Source organism: Carya illinoinensis, chromosome 16, assembly GCF_018687715.1.
Source record: "Carya illinoinensis cultivar Pawnee chromosome 16, C.illinoinensisPawnee_v1, whole genome shotgun sequence".
NCBI lineage: Eukaryota > Viridiplantae > Streptophyta > Magnoliopsida > Fagales > Juglandaceae > Carya > Carya illinoinensis.
Window position 1 is genome coordinate 13,328,065 of NC_056767.1, and position 19,133 is coordinate 13,347,197.

Here is a 19,133-nt window from a genome sequence, read left to right on the forward strand (position 1 = left end):
TATTTTTGGGCTCTCCCAAAACCTATCGACCATGGTGATTGAAATTATTGTTACCGTTAGATGGGAATCCGCAAGTGAAAGAACCGGTTCTACCTTCATATTTATTTGGATAGTGAAATGAGATGAGATATTTTTAAATAAAAATTTAAATTTAAATAAAACTTAGTTAAAATATTATTTTTTAATATTATTATTATTTTGAAATTTGAAAAAATTGAATTGAGATTTAAAAAAGTTAAATTGTTTATTATATTTTGTATGGAGATTTGGAAAAGTTGTAATGATAAGATAGTTTCTCAATACAAAGAAGTGTGCAAATTTGTTTCGAGACAAATAACTTTTTTTGTGCTTTCAAATCCTAAAGAGTTATTATACTTGAACGCTACCAACGTGCAAAATATAGCTTCTATTTTATTAACATGATAATTCTTGATTTCTTAAAAATTTTAATTTTAAATTTCTCTAACAAATCAAATGTTGTCATATCAATAAAATAGAGGTATGCTCTGCACACTGACTTTTAAATAAGATTTTTCAATCTTTTTTAATATAAATGGGTGAGGGGTTTTGAACCTAGGTTTTTCATTTAAAGAACAGTATGCTATCAGGCCATCAGGCTCTTATCAAGATTTTTCAATTACCAGCATAGGTGGATATATGTAAACGTGTAAAAAAATCTCAAATTTGAGGACCTTAATGAGAGCAGGTATAATTATTGTAAAACCCACTTGATATGTCTATATCTCTTTTATTTGAGACTTAGATTTGGATAACGACTTACGAGAATCTTAATCTATGTAATATATGGTTGATTACAATGTTTGAATATGATTGGTTACAGTCATCACTATTAATATACATGTAATGACCTATTTATTTAAAATGGGTCATTAATTAAAGAAAAAGTCTATTTGCACTCGGGAGGGATAACCCCTCGCATACATGGGCCTTCACGTGGACAAATGAAATGCATAGGTTTCTTGTGTTCAATCAGCCGCTACGTTTAATCTTCAAATTCAAATGCTCTCATTCCCTTCCCTTCTCTTTGGACAACCCACAAACAACATCGTAGTCATCAAAAAGCAAGTTCACAATCTTGTCTTCTCATCTTATTCTTCTCACCAACCCCACAAAGTCTGAAACCCTAACCCCAACCCCAACCCACCAAGCAATGGCTGATTAAACGCAGGTGTATCTTCTTCTTCTCACCAACCCCACAAAACCCAAAACCCTAACCCTAACCCTAAACCCAACCCACCAAGCCATGCCTCTCCTTACCTTCATCTTCTCACCAACCCCACGATTGTCTCTATTCTATTCTTTTCTTCCTTGATTGTCTCTACGACCAAATTGTGCGTTTATACAATTTTACTCAACTTAGCATGGGCTTATTTTAATTATTTCCCCATAAAGTCCTTCTAGAAGTAATGAAGACAAATCAAATATCGGGGAAGTTAAAATTTCTCTGTTTATAATGTTGATAATGCAATTTTTGGCTCAATTTCCTTTGTATGTGTAGCTAACATTCCTGCCTAGGTTTTTGTGGGTCACGCAATTTACAAAGGGAAGGCAGCTCTTATGGTTGAGCTAGAGCTCCAGAGTTCATCCCTTTGGATGTATGTTATATTGAAGCTATTTTTTTCATCATCATAGTTATTCGTGCAATTGAAATGTACATACTATAGAGGTGTGAATGCTTGTTTTATGATGTTTTCTCTTCTATGTAGTTAGGGGCATTCAAACTCTCCAAGAAGATTTTGTGTTGCTTCAATTTGCTCCTACTTCTGGTGTACGTCAATATGATTGGAATAGAAAGCAGTTGATCAAAATTTGGTGTTATTTTGCCCTATTTTTTTAGTTATCAAGTTCATCCTTTTTTGTTGATTCTTTCTTGGGTTTATTGGATATGAATCTGGATAATTAATATTGGATATCAATAGTACTAGTTGTATGGTTCTAACTTCTTTTGCATGATTCTAGAGTTCTTTATAGAGTTTTCTCATGAATTTATTTATAAATAGGGACCTTGAATCATAGTTTGAGTAGCTAGCCACAATTTAACTTTCATATCCAATTTTTGGACTAAGGAGTCTATCTGATCTCTTCTATTACAAGATTACCACTCATGAATAATGACATTCGTACTTGCTCTTTTATTATATCTTAATCCTGATTTTGTATATCTTCAATTTGGGTCAATCTTGATTCTATGGCATACTCATAAATATTGGGCTTTAGAGAACTTGTATTTAGTAATGAATATTTTGTACATTAAGGCCTTATTGTATTTGATGATCCTGTTTTGACAGCCAAAACAAACCTATATAAAGATAGAGGAATGCTAATTTTTATAGCTGATATTATGTGTATGTGTCATATTCAATAAGGACCGCAATGCTTACAGTAACAGCGCATACATACACATAATGTATATTGAGTAAACCTAGTTGCAACTTTGCTTTTGCTTGTTTTTAATGTATTTAACTTTAAATGTCTGCATTTGTGTGCCACATCATCATTGTGATGTTATTATTTTTATGATTGTGATGTTACTTTAAACATAGTTTGTTATTTTTATGATTATGATTTTGGTTCATGCTAGAATGTCGTCATTATCATCATTGTCTTCTTCATCTTCTGCTAAATATATTTTGAGTCAACCATTTTGTTTCTGTGAGGTCAAAGCCACATTGAAATACTCAAATACCAGAAGAAATCCTGGATGACCCTTCTTAGGATGTCCAAAATACAACACAGAGGTAACATCATCATTTGTAAATATACATTTTTGGTGAAAAATGATTAAATATAATACATCTAACATTTTTATATACGTATAAAATTATCAGAGATTACCATACTGTAAGTTTTTTAAGTGGGTAGATAGTAATCAAGATAATGAGCTCCACCTTTGAGAAAGAAACAATGAACTGTTAAGGAATGAAGAACTCATTGAGAAGATACTCGACGATATCGAGAAGATGAAGCTTGAGGTCCGTAAGAGTGCAGATGAGATTGAGAAGAGAAAGATGGTGCTTCGGGATCAAGAAGCTGAAATAAGACGATCACAAACACTACTTTGGTTGTATTGGGTTTTTTCAATTGTTGTGTCATGTTACTTATGTGTTCTAAGTGATTTCGAAACTCGACAAGTTTGTTTTGTTTAGTAGTTGGCAGTAACTGGGATGCATTAGTCATGTATGTATTGACAAGTTTGTCTAAATGTTATATGCTGTAATTTCTATTAATTGAAATACGTATTGAGAACTGTTATGAATTTTTGTGTATTGAGAAGTGTTTCAATATGGTGTAGCCAAAACCGCTTGTAGAAGGAGCACTGAAATCCCCACCATATAAATCCTATTTCATCAAAACAAATAATTGGACCACACGTGTTTTATTGGTAAGCCGGTCATGTGTTTATATACACATAATGCCATTAAAACATATTTGAGAAGGATTTATAAGCATTGTAGAGCCTGATTGAAGATATAAGTATAGATAATCAAGAAATGAGGCTTGATTGAAGATATAACATTTATAAGGATAAGGAGGACAAAATATAATTTTAGTACTTATATTACTAAAACTATATCATTAATTAAAAAAACCCATGCAATGCTTTATAATAGAAGTACATAACTCAAATGCTTTTACAACAAACACTCAGAAAATAACTGCAATACAAAAGGTGCAGATGAATAGGCTGTCATAAAGCACTAGCTTTGGCGCCGAATAAGCTGTCATACACCTAAAACAAACATTCATTGACAACTCAATTTATGATTCCACATCCATCATCCAAAAACTTCATACCATCCAAAAATAAAAAGTTATCCAACTCAAAAACTTCATAGTCATTTGTTCCAAATACACAAAACACAAAAACACAAATCTGCTCGATGTTCATGAATTACATTCAATACACAAACTTCATTGTGCCAGTTGTGTGTCTATGAACCCAAGTTGCACCGATTGTGATTCATCCATCCCAAGTTGTACCGATTGTGATTCATCCAATGCAAATTATATCTGTAACGAATAATATTAATTTAACATTGTGATATGGATACTACTAAATAAATATGTAATTATTTAAGAACTCTTACACTTTCTTAACTCCTGATCATTGTTTCTTGGAGCTGGGTTCCACTGATGTCAAATGTTGGATTGTTTGGAATAGGCTGGTGATAAATTTAATCTTGTTAGAAAACAATGACAAAGAACATAACACATTTGTCAATCCCAACAGTACTAAATTATAAATAAACATGTAAAGTAAAAAAATGTGCACCTGTTTGTGTTTTCCCTTCACTGTACTTTCTTCGTCTTCGCTTTAACTTTTTGCATGCTTTTTTTCATCTTTGATGCTCTCCTCATCGATGGGGGTCTACCTTTCCCTCTCAAAACTAGTGAACTGAGTACAAACTACCATAGGTAGTTGTGTCCTTTCTCGTACAACCAACATTTGAACCCATGAGAGTCATCGATGGGGTTCTTGGTCATGCAGGTATAAGTCCATCATTGCAAATAACTTACGCATTACATCCTCAGTATGTTTTTCCGAACCTACTACAAGAGTACTCATCTTATAACAAATATTCAATAAACTTGAATATCAGTTAGCATCTGCTAATCCCCTGTGTCATAGCTACTGTGGATTAACATGTATCTTATCTTAATGTCCTTCCTCCATCGATCTAAAATATAATTCTCTAGCAAAAATTTTATACCATTACATTTGAATACGACCAAAATATGCCTGCACAATATACCCCTCATCTGAAATAAGCCACATGAACACTTTGCAGCTGCATCATCCTCATTAAAATCCACTGAATGTGTAACTAGTTTAGTGAATTCTTCAGCACGAACTTCATCATTTACCAGATAGGTCTTTACTGCATTATCTCTCTTAAGTAACTCTGGATCTAGATCGATAATGCTAGTAAGTTGCTGTTGAACTTCCTTGAATTTTGTATTGGTGTACAATTCTTGAAATCTCTTTTCAATCAGATATCTAGATATGCAGGAAATGGTAAAACTAAATGAGTGGAAGTTTGTGCTATTTTCATTCTCAATTTTCTTTTTCAATGCATTGTCAAACTAGTCGACGAACTCTTTCAAGTCTGTCTTAGCATAAACATAACCGTCAAAAAAAGTATTCATGCTCTTGCTCCATTGCATTGTAATCATTCTAATCCAAAAAAGTCTTTCAAGAATGCCAGTACTCAAGGCTCTTGCTTAGTGTATAAACTTTGTAGCCAAATATTCTCCTGCAAATTTTAAGTGGTGCTTAACTGATCCCAACATTTTTCAAACTCTTCAACACTTTGGGTGTCATACATGCATTTCATCAAATGAATTTTTCATCCCACTTTTATAAGAAGCATGAGAGGCAAGTTTTTCATGAACTTTCTTTAGTATATGCCACAAACAAAATCGATGTCAAGTATTTAGAAAGACAATAGCAATAACATTGTTCATCACTCTAACCTAATATGTGATAATAGCTTTTGGAACTGTAACATCCATTCACTGCAACCAGGTTTGGAAAAATTAGGTAAACGTCTCTATATCCTCACTAGATATCAATCTGCATCCAACAAAATTGACTAGCCATGATAATTTACACCAACAAATGGTGCAAAGGGCATCCCATATCTATTCATCAGATATGTAGTGTCGAATGTGATCACATCACTGAAATACCGATATGCTACTCTACTATAGGGGCCTACCCAAAAGACATTCTTTAATCTCCTGTTATCATCTAAATCCATTAATGCAAATAATCCAGGATTTTTGTACCGCATCCTTAAAAAAATACTCTTGAAGCACTCCAGCTCCACCTTTCCCAAATCGTAGATGTTTTGCCTTGTTGATGTAATTTCGACAATCATTTTTAAAAAACGGGAGATCTTCCACCCATGCCAATGACAAGAGATCCGAAGCTCTTATTCATTTGGATGTCGGTCAAATCGTTTATATCTAGTACTCTTTTTATGGACTTACTCATGACTTCTCTATTACATTTGAAAAAGCGGGATTTAGTTGGACTGAGGCTATGGTTATGGATATTATGAATTGTTGTCAACCTAAACTTTCCGTCAACTTTTAAGGCATTAATCTTTGCCTTACAGGCTGTCTTCCCTATCGATCATGGTCTAGCAACATTAAACATCCTATTACGAGCATTCCCACCATGGGCACAACCAAAGGTGGCATATCTAATATTGTCATCCTCTCCCTTCTCAGTCCTTCTTGTCATCACTTCAAACTCGCATTTCTTAGCATATTACTTATAATAATTCATTACTTCTTCAAAATAATTAAACTTCATTCCAGATTTTAGCTCCTCAATCGTATCACCAACAACTTCATTCCCTAACTAAGGTGTCTAGGCAGTGCCATCCTCGGTTTCTTGTGAATCTGGTCTATATTCATTACTTTCTTCAACTCTAAAAGAGGTATACAGAATATCAGTTTCCCTACACTCGCGTGTTTCCTCTACACCAACTCTTCTGCTCATAACGGAGCTTGTAGTCATGAGAGGAGTCAGATAACCAGCATTTTGCAAAAAGAACAAAAAATCTATGACATTATACTTTTAAAAAATGAAGCCAACTTATAAAAAAAATACAAGAACACAGTTGCATCGCCTCTTGAATGTTACTTGGATATTGGTAGCCATTTATATATGGCAAAAAAGTTGGTGATCATGCAGGAATTGATCCATAGTAACCATGCAGAAATTGGTCCATAGTAACCGTGCATGTAATTTGTGAAATTTGGACTTGTTGATGGTATGTCTTAACATGTTATTTGACAAGTTATTAATGTGTTTTGAAAATAAATATAAACTCAACACAATCTTAAAAGTTTAAAAAAAATTTAACATACTGTATTTGGAAAATTTGAGCTAGATGGTGTTAGCAAAGATGGGTGTTATCCCTCTTTTTCCATGCTAAGAGGAGATGAACTGTATGTGCTCCCCCTATTCACTTTTAAGGAAGAAAAGAAAATAAATTCAAATTATTAATAACTTTCTAAAACCTCACAAAACTAAAGAATCTTAACAAAACCATTCAACAGAGTATTTTGTTTATCTTAAAGATGGCCTGAAGCCAATTTTCATCAAGTAATTGGGAACGCAAGGATCCTTTGATTGAGGTAAATTTCTCCAAGTCCTTCAAAATTACATTATACACCAGAATGTGTCTCGGGGTTTTACTTTTATCCAGTTTCTGAAGAAAAATCATGCTGGCTGCACGATTTTGACATGAATTGTGATGATATAATAGTAGAAATTGACATCTCCTTGATTGAAGAAAACTTTATTAGGGCTGTAAAGGTAAAAATTAGCTAGAATTAGATGAGTAAATGATAAGGCTTATCTTATCATATTATTTATTATTGTTGGATGAATGTAAAAATAATTATTAATTTGTATCTAAACAATATTGAGTCTATCTAGAAGTTTTAGGAGTTGTTTAGATAAGTCCCTAAAGTCAAAATCAAGTTCTGATAGTTTTGCACTTATCCAAAAAAAATCTTAACAGAGTTTAGTCTATAACAAAAGAAGTTATCACGAAATGTTAGCAGTCCGTCGGGACGCGTTTTCGCGTCTATTGCTAACCGTCAGCAGAGTCCTACTGCGACTAGAACTCTTTCCAGACTTCTATTTAAAGGGATTCGGTTTATATCTTCTCAAGGACTTTGAGTCACGAATTTTAGAGAGGATATTCTGAGCATTTATGAGAGAAAATTCACTTGAGAATTTTTATGATATTTTTTATATCTTCTTGAGTGTGATCGTGCTTTGAGGATAAAGCAACATCGATTAGATTTCAGCCTCTGGAGTTCCAGAAAGGAAGTCAACATTTGAAGATCGCCAAAAGTTCTGGCTGCTACTGCGGTAGAAGACAAACGGGTCGTTTGTATAGGCAAGTAAGAGAGTCGAATTGCAAAGATTTTGTAATTGATTATTGCTTGTAATTATTCTTCAAATAATAAGATTGACTTTCATAAATTTGGTTACCCCGTAGAGTTTTACCTTTAAAGAGTTTTTTAAAGGGTTTCCCTTCGTAATCAATCATTGCGTCGTGCAAGTTTGATTATTTATTTTAAAGTATTTGATTCGTTTCATAATTTTGATAATTGAGATCTAACTTATTCATTTAAAGAAATTAGTAGACAATTTCGTAATTTTACAAGAATACGTTGAAAATTTCAAGGGCCAAGCAAGAGAGTTTGCTGGAGAAATTTAAACTAACCACCATAATTAGCACAATTAACATGCACTTGTTTTGACTCCGAAGGCATGATAAAGAAGTATAAAAATGGATCTCACTAATAAAAAATAAGTTATGGTCCAAAACCCTAGAAGGCTTGGCTTTCTAGAAACATTCATCTAAATGGCTAAATCTAGCATTTCATATGCACTCATCCGGAAACTCCATTACAGGAGAAATTTCCTGCTTTTCAAGGCAATCATTTGTTCCATAAATGGCGAAGAAAAAATAAATGCAATTAAGAAATCACTATCATCTCCAAGTTATCTATGAAAAGTTATAGCCTGGTAAATATAACTGGCAAGGTCAAGGCATCATCTAAAACCGTCTATAACTTCGTTTCAAACTATATCAAATGCAAGTTTCAAGGCAAAATGTAATTTTTGGAAGTTCAGATCTAGTTAGTCAATGGAAAGATACTGATACTTACAAGAATCTGAGAGACTTCAACTTGGTTAAAGACTTTGGGATTTCTCCTTCTAATCTGCTTTCATACAAATCGATGCTAACAAGGTTTTTCAAATTACCCAACTCTTTTGGGATTTTACTTCCTATCTTATTCCTATAAAGCTGCTTGCAGCTCATTAAACACCTTACTAAAGTGGGATTGAGATTAATTTTCCAATAATCTTAAAAAAGTAAGCTGTAAATACCGAAAGAAAAAGAGCAATACAAGTACTGCAGATGCTTGAGCTCGCCTAGCTCTGAACCTAAAGTGCTAGCGATATTAAAATTGCCCAAATCCCTTAAATTCAAAGAATATAATATCAAGTGTAAGAATAAACTGCAAGAAACATACCAAGAATTCACGAGAATGCAAAAAATACTAAACAAGACATGCTTCTCAAAGAGCCACTTCTCAAAGCATGCAAAGCATATCCTGGAAGCAGAACTTGCTTCTAAGCAGCTTACCCATGACGACGACCACCGGCAGAGCTTTGGCTACCCATAATGACTACCACCAGCCCAAATTTGGTGGCTTTTTTCGGCTGGGTTTGGATCTTGTTCAGGGTGACAGCACTTTCCTCAACGAAATTTCGTTGCTTTCCTGATTTCATTTTGCACTTTTCCTCTCATTTTGTGCTTTGCATTTTTTTTTTTTTTTTTTTTAATATATCGGCTGACAGCCAATTGCCCCCTATGTACCCAATTATGTGTACCTGTAAAAGAACTGTTAATTAAATTGAATGGAAAGCTCCATGTTTTATTTGAATAGATCTTTATAATTTTAGTTTAGATAAGTGTTAATGTATAATATATCACCTTAACTTTTGGCTGAATTTAAGAAATTTTTTTGAAGTGATCCGTTCCAATGTTTACTATACAACCAATGGATGACCAACATGACAACAATGAGGAAAAATGATACAGGCAGGATCTTTTTTATAATATTTTACACAACCCTATTTTAAATAAAGAATATTTTATAAAATAACTTATAAAATTAACATCATTTTATAAAATTATCTTTAATTTAGGCTAGTTTAGATTGCATTTAGATAGTAAAGTGATATCAGATATTCTGTAAATAATAGTGAAAAAGAATTGATAAAACATTGAATACTAATAAAAAGCAATGAAAAGTATGTGAAAAAAATAATGATAATAGTAGAGTATTCTCTCTAGTACTCAAAGTAGCTAGTCACACAAAATCAAAATATCTCATCTCGTATAACTATTATAACTTTTCTAAATTTCCACACAATATATAATAAATAATTCAACTTTTTCAATCTCAAAACAAAATTAGTATTAAAAATTATATTATAATAAAATTTTATTCAATTTTTAATAAAATATTTTATTTTATCTCATTTTAACTGTATATCCAAAGAAGATGTAATACGTTATCGTCAAAAATTATTTGACTTAAAAATTATTACAATTACAAATATTTTTTTAAAGTAAATTTATAGAAATAATTTATTTGACTTAAAAAATTATTATAATTCATATATTTATTTTTATAAAAATTCTTCAAAAAAATATTTATCTTTTTAAAAGGTGGAAGGGAGTTACAGTTACTTCGGCTTAGAATTTCATTGTAACGAACTTTGACGCCAACAACCCCAAAAGAATAGAAAATGCATTAGCATTGGGCGATGTTAACACAGTTCAAGGTTGCTCCAACTCTCCCAACCAACTCTCCTCAACCTCGTCTTCTCCGCCTCCATCCTTACATTACTCTTCCGGACTCACTCTCACAGACACAAACACTCTCTGTTTCTTTCTTCTCCTTTCTCTTCTGGCAATGGCTTCCAACCCTTTCCTCTCCAGGCCCACTCTCTCCAACACCTCCATTTCCTTCTCTTCCTCCACCTCCACCTCCCTCCCCGCGCATTTTCTACGCAACCCCTCGTCCGCGAATTATTCCCGGCGGAGGATTCTCTCCGTCCGATCCAAGATCAGGGAGATCTTCATGCCGGCCCTCAGCTCCACAATGACCGAGGGCAAGATCGTCTCCTGGATTAAGTCTGAGGGCGACCGCCTCTCCAAGGGCGAAAGCGTCGTCGTTGTCGAGTCCGATAAGGCCGACATGGATGTCGAGACCTTCTACGATGGTATCCTCGCCGCCATCGTCGTACCCGAGGGTGAGTCTGCCCCTGTCGGCGCTCCCATCGGCCTCTTGGCCGAGACCGAGTCAGAAATCGATGAGGCCAGAGCCAAAGCCACCTCCAAATCCGCTCCTTCTAGTCCCAAAGCCGTTACTCCCACTCCTCCACCTCCTACTTCCACTCCAGCTCCTGCAATTTCTCAGCCTCCCCCTCCGCCGGCTAAGCCAGCTTCTGACGGCCCGAGGAAAATCGTAGCAACCCCGTTTGCGAAGAAGCTAGCTAAGCAGCACAAGGTCAATATCGAATCAGTGGTGGGGACCGGGCCATTCGGTCGAGTCACACCGGCCGATGTGGAGACCGCGGCGGGAATCACGCCTTCGAAGGGTATTGGAACCAATGCCGGTTCGAACATCGTCTCTCAGCCGACGCCACCAAGACCCGCCCCCTCTGTGGCTGCTCCACCTCCGGTTCCTGGCTCCACAGTCGTGCCCTTCACGACAATGCAAGCGGCAGTGTCGAAGAACATGGTGGACAGCCTCGCCGTGCCCACTTTTCGCGTTGGTTATCCAGTGACAACGGATGCTCTCGATGCACTGTATGAGAAGGTACGTTGCCATTGGATCCCGATCATTCTTTTTATTGAATTGGGTAATTGGCTCTTGAAAATTTAGCTTGGAAATGAGGACATGGGATTCAAATTTCAGGTGAAACCAAAAGGTGTGACCATGACTGCGCTGTTAGCCAAGGCTGCAGCGATGGCGCTGGTTCAGCACCCAGTTGTCAATGCGACCTGTAAAGATGGAAAGAGCTTTGCGCACAATAGTAGCATAAACATTGCTGTTGCTGTGGCTATCGATGGTGGGTTGATAACCCCTGTTCTTCAAGACGCGGATAAGGTCAGTGATGGGGCTATTCGGTGTTTAATAAATGTAATAAATCTAGTTGCTGGGCTTTACCCAGTTTAGGTTAGTGTTTCGTTAGTTACATTTGTATGATGGGCAGTTGGATTTGTATCTGTTATCGGAAAAATGGAAAGAGCTACTGAAGAAGGCTCGGGCGAAGCAACTTCAGCCTAATGAGTATAATTCAGGTTTTAGTTTTTTTTTTTTCCATAACATCTTGACTCTAGGTTGTGCATAAACTTTTCTGCGTAAATACCACTAAGTTATACTCAAATGCAATTCGCAGGAACTTTCACTTTATCCAATCTGGGCATGTTTGGAGTGGACAGATTTGATGCTATTCTTCCTCCAGGCCAGGTGGGGTGATACCAAATAAGAGCTAGGCTTTGTGTTTTTTTTTTTTTTTTTTTTTTTTTTTTGCCTCCATTAATTGATGATATTATTCTACCTATTCGAATTATTTTGCCATACACTGAAGATCGGGAATGATATTCAGGGGGCTATCATGGCTGTTGGAGCATCGAAGCCTACCGTTGTGGCTGATGCAGATGGATTTTTCAGTGTAAAAAGTAAAATGCTGGTAAGTTTAGTTCCCATTTCTTTGCAAGTTGCAAAATAATGTGTTTCACATTCCTTATTAATTGGAAGACCATATGAGACACAAAGTCAGATTTCTGAGAAAGGCATCAATATGCCACTTAACCCTATGCAGTTGCACTATCAATATGTAATGACATATATGAGAAGCTAAACAATGGCACACGATCTTTTACTAATTTATTTAGAGTTCTGTAGCTCAGAATATCACCAGTGATCTTGTGCATCCCTCACTGACGGCATGTTTGGGAAATAAGATGAGATAAGAATGTTGTGAATAGTAGTAAAATAGTTTATGAATAATAGTGAAATGGTATTGAAATGGTTTGAGTTATGATATTTTATTGAGTTTTGGGAGAGGAGAGAAAAAGTTCAATAAAAATATGATAAAGTTAAAATATTGTTAAAATATTATTTTTTAATATTATTTTTGTTTTGAAATTTGAAAAAGTTGTATTATTTTTTATTTAGAAGTTTAAGAAACTTGTAATAATTAGGTAATAATTAGATGAAAAAGTTGAAAATTTGAAATTGAATAGTGTTTGTGTTTGAGTGATGTTGGGAAGGAAATTATGAGAAGTTTTGAGATGAGATGAGATCATCTCACTTCCCAAACAAGGCCAGGTCTTGAATACATTGAAATTGGGGAGCTTGTAAAATGCCGCTTGCAGCAAAAACGTTTACATTATTGGCACCCGCTCTTTGTGAGGTCCAGTTTAAGAAGCAGCTGTTAGGCCTTGGCTCGGGTGGTAAAGGATGGGCCATCTGGGTTTTGGTCCAAACCCTCACCCAAAATGAACAATCATCCACTTAAGAAGCAACTGTTTGCCACCCTGATTCTAAAAGTGAAGCATGTCAGAAACCCGTGATAAGAGCTTCTTTGGGACTAGTTCTGAAATTTACATTATGATAAGATATTTAGTGACAAAAACCTGTCCCGGTTATGAAAGCCTTGTAGTGATAAGTTGTACCATGGTTCGTGTTATGAACAACATCCAGTTTTCAATTATGAGAGCAATTGGTGTAACATAGATATGCCTTTGGCTGTTGTTTCGGACAATTGCTTTTTTTTTCAGAAGTTTTAGTTCTAATCTAAATATGTCCTTTTGAATTTCCTGCCAAAAAATAAAAAAAAAACAGAAAGAAAAGATTGCAAGCCAGTGTGGAAGACACACCCTCCACACGCTAACAGCCTAACATGGTAGAATTTGATTTGAAAGAGAATTTAATCTTAAACATCGCTTAGAAATCAAATTATGGCATGTCAGCGGTTTGGGGGGTGTACTCTCCTCACTGGCTTGCATGTAGCAGGCCTCTTCCATACATTTTCTGACTTTAAAAACCCTTCTGTCTGTTAAAAGAGAACAGCAGACTCATGGGTGATAACCATCTCGCTTTGGACCCTTGCATGTATATAAGGGAAAATGACTTCTTACCTTATTCTTATGGAGCACGTTATTAGTTTGGTGATCTATATTAGGTGTTGACCAAAGTAGAGCTTCCGTAGAAAGAATTTTTTAATGCCAAATCAACTTCAGACTTGAAGAGTTAAGAGTCAAGCAGGAAATGGAGATGAGTAAAGACGGAAAAAAATTGCCCATTGGATCAAGAGTCCTTCATCTTCTATCAGGACTTAGAGGGAAAGGAAACAACTTTGGTTTAATCTTCATAGACATGGCTACGTTTGGATGTTAAGGTGATCTCAAATAATCTGTTAATAATAGTGAAAATTTAATGAATAGTTGTAAAAAAGTAATAAATAGTAGTGAGGTAGTCTGAGATCACCTCACTAACCAAACTTAGCCAAAACTCTTCTATATAAAGATTTTGAATAATACTATTTGAAAGTCTTCCCACCACACCATCCACTTGGCATAATTTGATTTATAATATAAATTTTAAAATTTGAGTCTCACAAATCAAGTTATGTGATGTGAATGGTATGTGATGTAAAGGCCTTCAAATAGTACTACTCAAAGATTTTTGTTGTTGGGGAGTGTATTTCTCTTGGGAGTGAAAGTACACCAGAAAGTCTCTGCTTTCAGAGCCTTGATATGAGTAATGATGCAAATGCTTTAAAAAAAAAAACCAAGGTGGTAGCTAACTGCCAGGAAAAATAGCATGGAAACATGGTATAGGTTCATGGTGCGACAGCCCTATTCTGCCCTTTCCTTGGATATTATCATTCTTGCTGTGCAATCACTTCACTTCCACATAATTCTAAACCATGCTGCAAATTATATTATTTCATTTTCTTAGCTTTTCTTTTTGGTTTCATATCTTTTGTTTTATTTCCAGTGTTCAAAGCTATGCTCTTTATGTTTTTAAATAAAATCATACTAATTGGAAAAAAAAAATCAATGGAGTATCAAAAGGTGCCACTGAGCTTTGGTTCAAACGGCATCTCATAATTGGGTGGAGGATCGTGGTCATGGGCCAAGACTTTTTTGTGTCACTTTGGCATTTAGAAAGGAGTGTGGAGAGGTGCAGATCCTTTTCTATCTTTTGTTCTGTTCCGTGTCTTTTCTTTTCTTTTCTTTTTCTGTTTTGTCCCAATTATTTGTTGTGGGACTAGGACATGTTTGGACTTTGGACTCTTAGCATGGAGTGGAGAAGAATCTAACATGGGAGTAATTAGATTTCTTCTATAAGTATAAAAGGTGACAATAACTCATCAGCAGAGTCACTTTAGAATTATGGAGATTTGAGGATACATATTAAATGACCGAAGTTGAAGATTCTGAAATGCCATCCACAAGGCGAGATTGGGTGCAGAGTCATATCCAATGTGGCGTGAAGGGAAAATTACACCCCCACTCTTTGCAGTTTCTTTTTTTCCATCCCCCCTTTTTTTATGGGTTTAGTAACAAAGTCAGGCATAATGTTCAGAGATATCTGTGAACTCTGCCTCTCTTGCTCATGAATATATGCTTCTATGATTCTACTTTGTATTACTTGGTATGTTATCATTACTGAGGGGAGCTATATTCTGCCACTATCAAAATCTTTTTTGACTTAATTCTCCAACTATGTAGTTCAATTACTTGGGTCGAATATATCTAAAAGGACTGAAAACAAAATGTTGTAACTGAATCACATCCTAATATACCCTTCTTTGAAACTACTGAATTAAATTGAAGTTGAATTGTCAGCTTATGTTCTTTGACTTCGGTATTTGGAGATGCCTCTTTTTTGTCACCAATTGGAATGTCTCAGTTAGGTCCCTCTGCTATCTGAGAATATTTTATACACCCTCTGCACTTAATTTTGCTAATGAAACATAAAACAGCTTCTCGGCTGAAAAGACAATACAGGAAACTTTTCTAGTACTTCGAAAAATTCTATGGAGATTCTAACTGAGTTGCTGCATGAATTTTTTTACAGGTGAATGTAACAGCAGATCACCGGATTATTTACGGTGCTGACTTGGCTGCCTTTCTTCGGACATTCGCAAAGATTGTCGAGAACCCAGAAAGCCTGACATTGTAGATGTTGTATCAGGTTACTAAATCTGAAAGCTTGCCCCAGCAAGGTCGTGCTTCTGTTTTTCATTTTGGGTGTCTAAAGGCTTCCAGCTCTTTTTCAGATATCGTTGGGTAGATTTTGACAGGGGAATAACTTTGAATTTTTGATGTGTCTCAGGGCCTGTTTTGTTAGAAAGTTGAGTGATCTTATACAATCCTTAGCCGTTTAGCAGGTGTCGATATGCATGCCTAGACATTGAGAATGATTTTATTGTCATTTGCCATCATGCTTCTTCAAGGTGAGAAGAATTTGGCCATTTTGTATTGCAGTCGGGGGAAAAACAGGAACCCTTAACAGCTCCTTATGATTAGAACCTTAAGTATCACTGCTAAATGATCTGTTTTTTCTTAAATTGGGTCATTTTTTATAAGTCAAAAGTTTGGTTGCTTGTTGGAAGATTCAATAGCAAATATTGTCGCGACAAAGAGCGATATCCGCCCTATATGGATGGGGTTTGCCCGGCCCTCCGAGAAGGGAACCTGCCCCATCCTACGGTCAAACAATCACTTCTAACTAAAATCCCCTTTGAAACCCAAAATCCCAAACATGATTTAGATAATGAGATGATATGAGATGGTTTTAGATAAAAGTTGAAGGCTAAATAAATTATTGTTGGAAGATTATTTTTTAATATTATTATTATTTTGAGATTGGAAATTGAGTTGTTTATTATATTTTGTGTGAAATTTTGATAAAATTGTAATGATGAGATAAGATGAAATGAAATACTTTCACTATCCAAACATGGTCACCAAAGCCAAAATCAAAATCACAAATCTATCAAAAGTTAAATCTTATCAAAAACTAAAATATTAGCTTTGAAGACCTTGACAATTCTTGTTTTTGCTCAAAATTGGTTAAAATATTTCCTGATTTCTTTTGATATTTCAAGAGTCCATAGATAATATTAAAAGCTTTTTGTGGAATCAGGTAATGATATAATCATTTCAAGTAATGTTAGGAATAAGTTTCAAATCCACAAGTTTTTTGTAAAAAGTGGGTCTCATCAAGTAAAATTGGGTTGTACACCAAATCAAAAAACTGGCCTCCACCAACAAAAATCAACCCCTGAATACCGAAACTAGCCAAAACCGATAAAGAATCAGTCGGTGGTCGAGTTAAATATGTAGGAACCAATGTCGGTCGGTTCAGTTCCCGGTTTGACCCTAGGAAAAATCTGCTAAACCGACCGACGTCAGCTATAAACTTTTTTTTTTTTTGTTTTCTACTTATAGAGAAACGACGCCATTTCATTTTAATGAATGAAACAACATCTTTTAAGACCGTAGACTGAGAAAAAAATTTAATGGAACTAACTTATGAAATGGCATTAAACCAAGTTACGAACTCCCCCCCCCCCCCCTCCCTCCTTCCCTTTTCTCTGTCTTCTTCTTCCTCAACTATCTCCTCTGTCAAAAGCTTCTTTGCACACCCATGGCAGAGTCGTAGAAGATACTCCTCTATCATAAACGATGCCGACGGCAGACTTGGTAGGACCCCATGAAGAGAAGGGCCAACCTAGCCCACCCATGAGCTCATGCATGTCATGGGTCAACTTGGCTCATGCCAACTATGTTATTGCTTATTGTTTATTTTAATTTAATTATTTATTTTCCAATGGACCTATTGGGAGTTTTCAAGTTGTAATCCTTATAAATAGGACCCTTAGTTTTTGCATTTACATCTTTTAGCAAATTTCTTAGAGGAAGATTATTTTGTTTAGAAGATCAACAATCGGTACTAGGCACTTGGATTTTTTGGGTACAATTCGTGAATCTCAAAGAGAGAATCACATCTTGCAATTTGTGAATAGGTGTGATTCATTTATTTTGATCTTGCAACTTGGTGCAATTTGTGAATTCAAGTTGTTGTTATCCTTGTTATTATCAAGTTATCAATTCATGAGATTTATTTCAACTATTGTGCAATTCGTAAATCATTAGTTGATTTGTTACCTTTTATTCATCAAGTTCTTAAGTATTTTACTTTGTTCTTGAGTGTTCGTCATTTTGCTCTTGGTGTTCATTCCAATATTTTTAATACCGTACCGGATGTCGTACCAGTCAAGGCATTGGAACTAAATATTTCGGTACCAGTACCGTTTCGGGATAGTCGATATATAAATAAATTATATATATATAAATATATATAAATTATATTTCAAAATAATAGTATATATATGAATAAATTATACATGAATACATATATATATATATATATAAATTATAAATAGTTTGGTTTGAATTGGGGGTCAAAAAATTAGATTATAGTTTGAAAAAATGAACAAAAAAAAAATGTAAAGACTGAAATACCAGTCGGTACAGGCCGAAGTTTCGACCGGTACGAAACAGGTACAATACTTGTACCGGACCAATGGCTGGTACAAAATGTACCAGTCGTATCGACCAATACGGTACGGTATTAAAAACAGTACGGTATGTACCGGTCATATCGGCCAGTACGGTACAGTATTAAAAACAGTGGTTCATCCTTCCATTACTCATTTGATTCTTCTATATTCTCATTTTCGACCATAAATTGTTTGCCACTTTCCATAAATCACTTCCTCCACAAAACCCTAGCCGCCTACTTCAAGTCCCTATAAAGTAATTCTTTCCTTCTAAGAGTCTTGACTCCCTCCCATTTCAAATTCCTTAATTTAAGGAATTGACAATCACATTCAATCCCTTAAATCATTTTTCTTAAAATCTCTCTAGTCAACTATTGATTTGTCATCCTAGTCCAAATTCGAATCCCTCATTCCCTCAAAGATTCCCTCCATCTTGCAAACCTTTTATAAAATCCTAGCCAAATCATCACTTACCAAACATGGCATTACCATTTTTATCCTTCTTCCATCCCAATTTACCCTAGCCAAAACCCCACAATTCTCCATAAGGAAACTCTTTCCCTTTAGGAGTCTTGACTTCCTCCAATTCAAATCCCTCAATTTAAGGAATTGATAATCCTCTTCAATTCCTTAAATCCCTCATCCCTTAATTTAAGGAATTGATAATCCCCTTTAATTCCTTAAATCCCTCGTCCCTTAAATCTCTCAAGTCAACATTGACTTTCCAAACTAACCCCATCAATTCCTCAAAGATTCCTACCACTTAGAAATCTTTCCAAAACCCTAGCCTACTTCCCTCTTGGCGCCAATCCTAATTCCCTTTGGTAATTTAGGTAACCCTAGTTGCCTTATACCCAAAACCCTAGCTTCACTATCTCTCATCAACCTTAGCCCAATTAACTTGGCACCA

The 19,133-nt window shown here is 35.3% G+C and overlaps 1 protein-coding gene across 1 annotated transcript; it reads left to right on the forward strand.

Annotated features, from left to right (window-relative positions):
- Positions 1-10,404: 10,404 nt before the first annotated feature.
- Positions 10,405-16,225, forward strand: LOC122299442 (dihydrolipoyllysine-residue acetyltransferase component 4 of pyruvate dehydrogenase complex, chloroplastic-like). The gene is made up of 7 exons (XM_043109732.1): positions 10,405-11,454; positions 11,554-11,745; positions 11,852-11,939; positions 12,038-12,108; positions 12,248-12,331; positions 15,733-15,880; positions 15,991-16,225. The coding sequence occupies exons 1-6, from the start codon at positions 10,546-10,548 to the stop codon at positions 15,835-15,837; spliced, it is 1,449 nt and encodes a 482-aa protein (XP_042965666.1). The 5' UTR covers positions 10,405-10,545; the 3' UTR covers positions 15,838-15,880; positions 15,991-16,225.
- Positions 16,226-19,133: the final 2,908 nt, after the last annotated feature.

Excerpts from the sequence above, each read along its gene's own strand:
- LOC122299442 (XM_043109732.1), top strand. The coding sequence starts at position 10,546 with ATGGCTTCCAACCCTTTCCTCTCCAGGCCCACTCTCTCCAACACCTCC. Across the intron at positions 11,455-11,553 it reads TCGATGCACTGTATGAGAAG|GTGAAACCAAAAGGTGTGAC; the intron begins GTACGTTGCCAT and ends TTCAAATTTCAG. Across the intron at positions 11,746-11,851 it reads TTCTTCAAGACGCGGATAAG|TTGGATTTGTATCTGTTATC; the intron begins GTCAGTGATGGG and ends TATGATGGGCAG.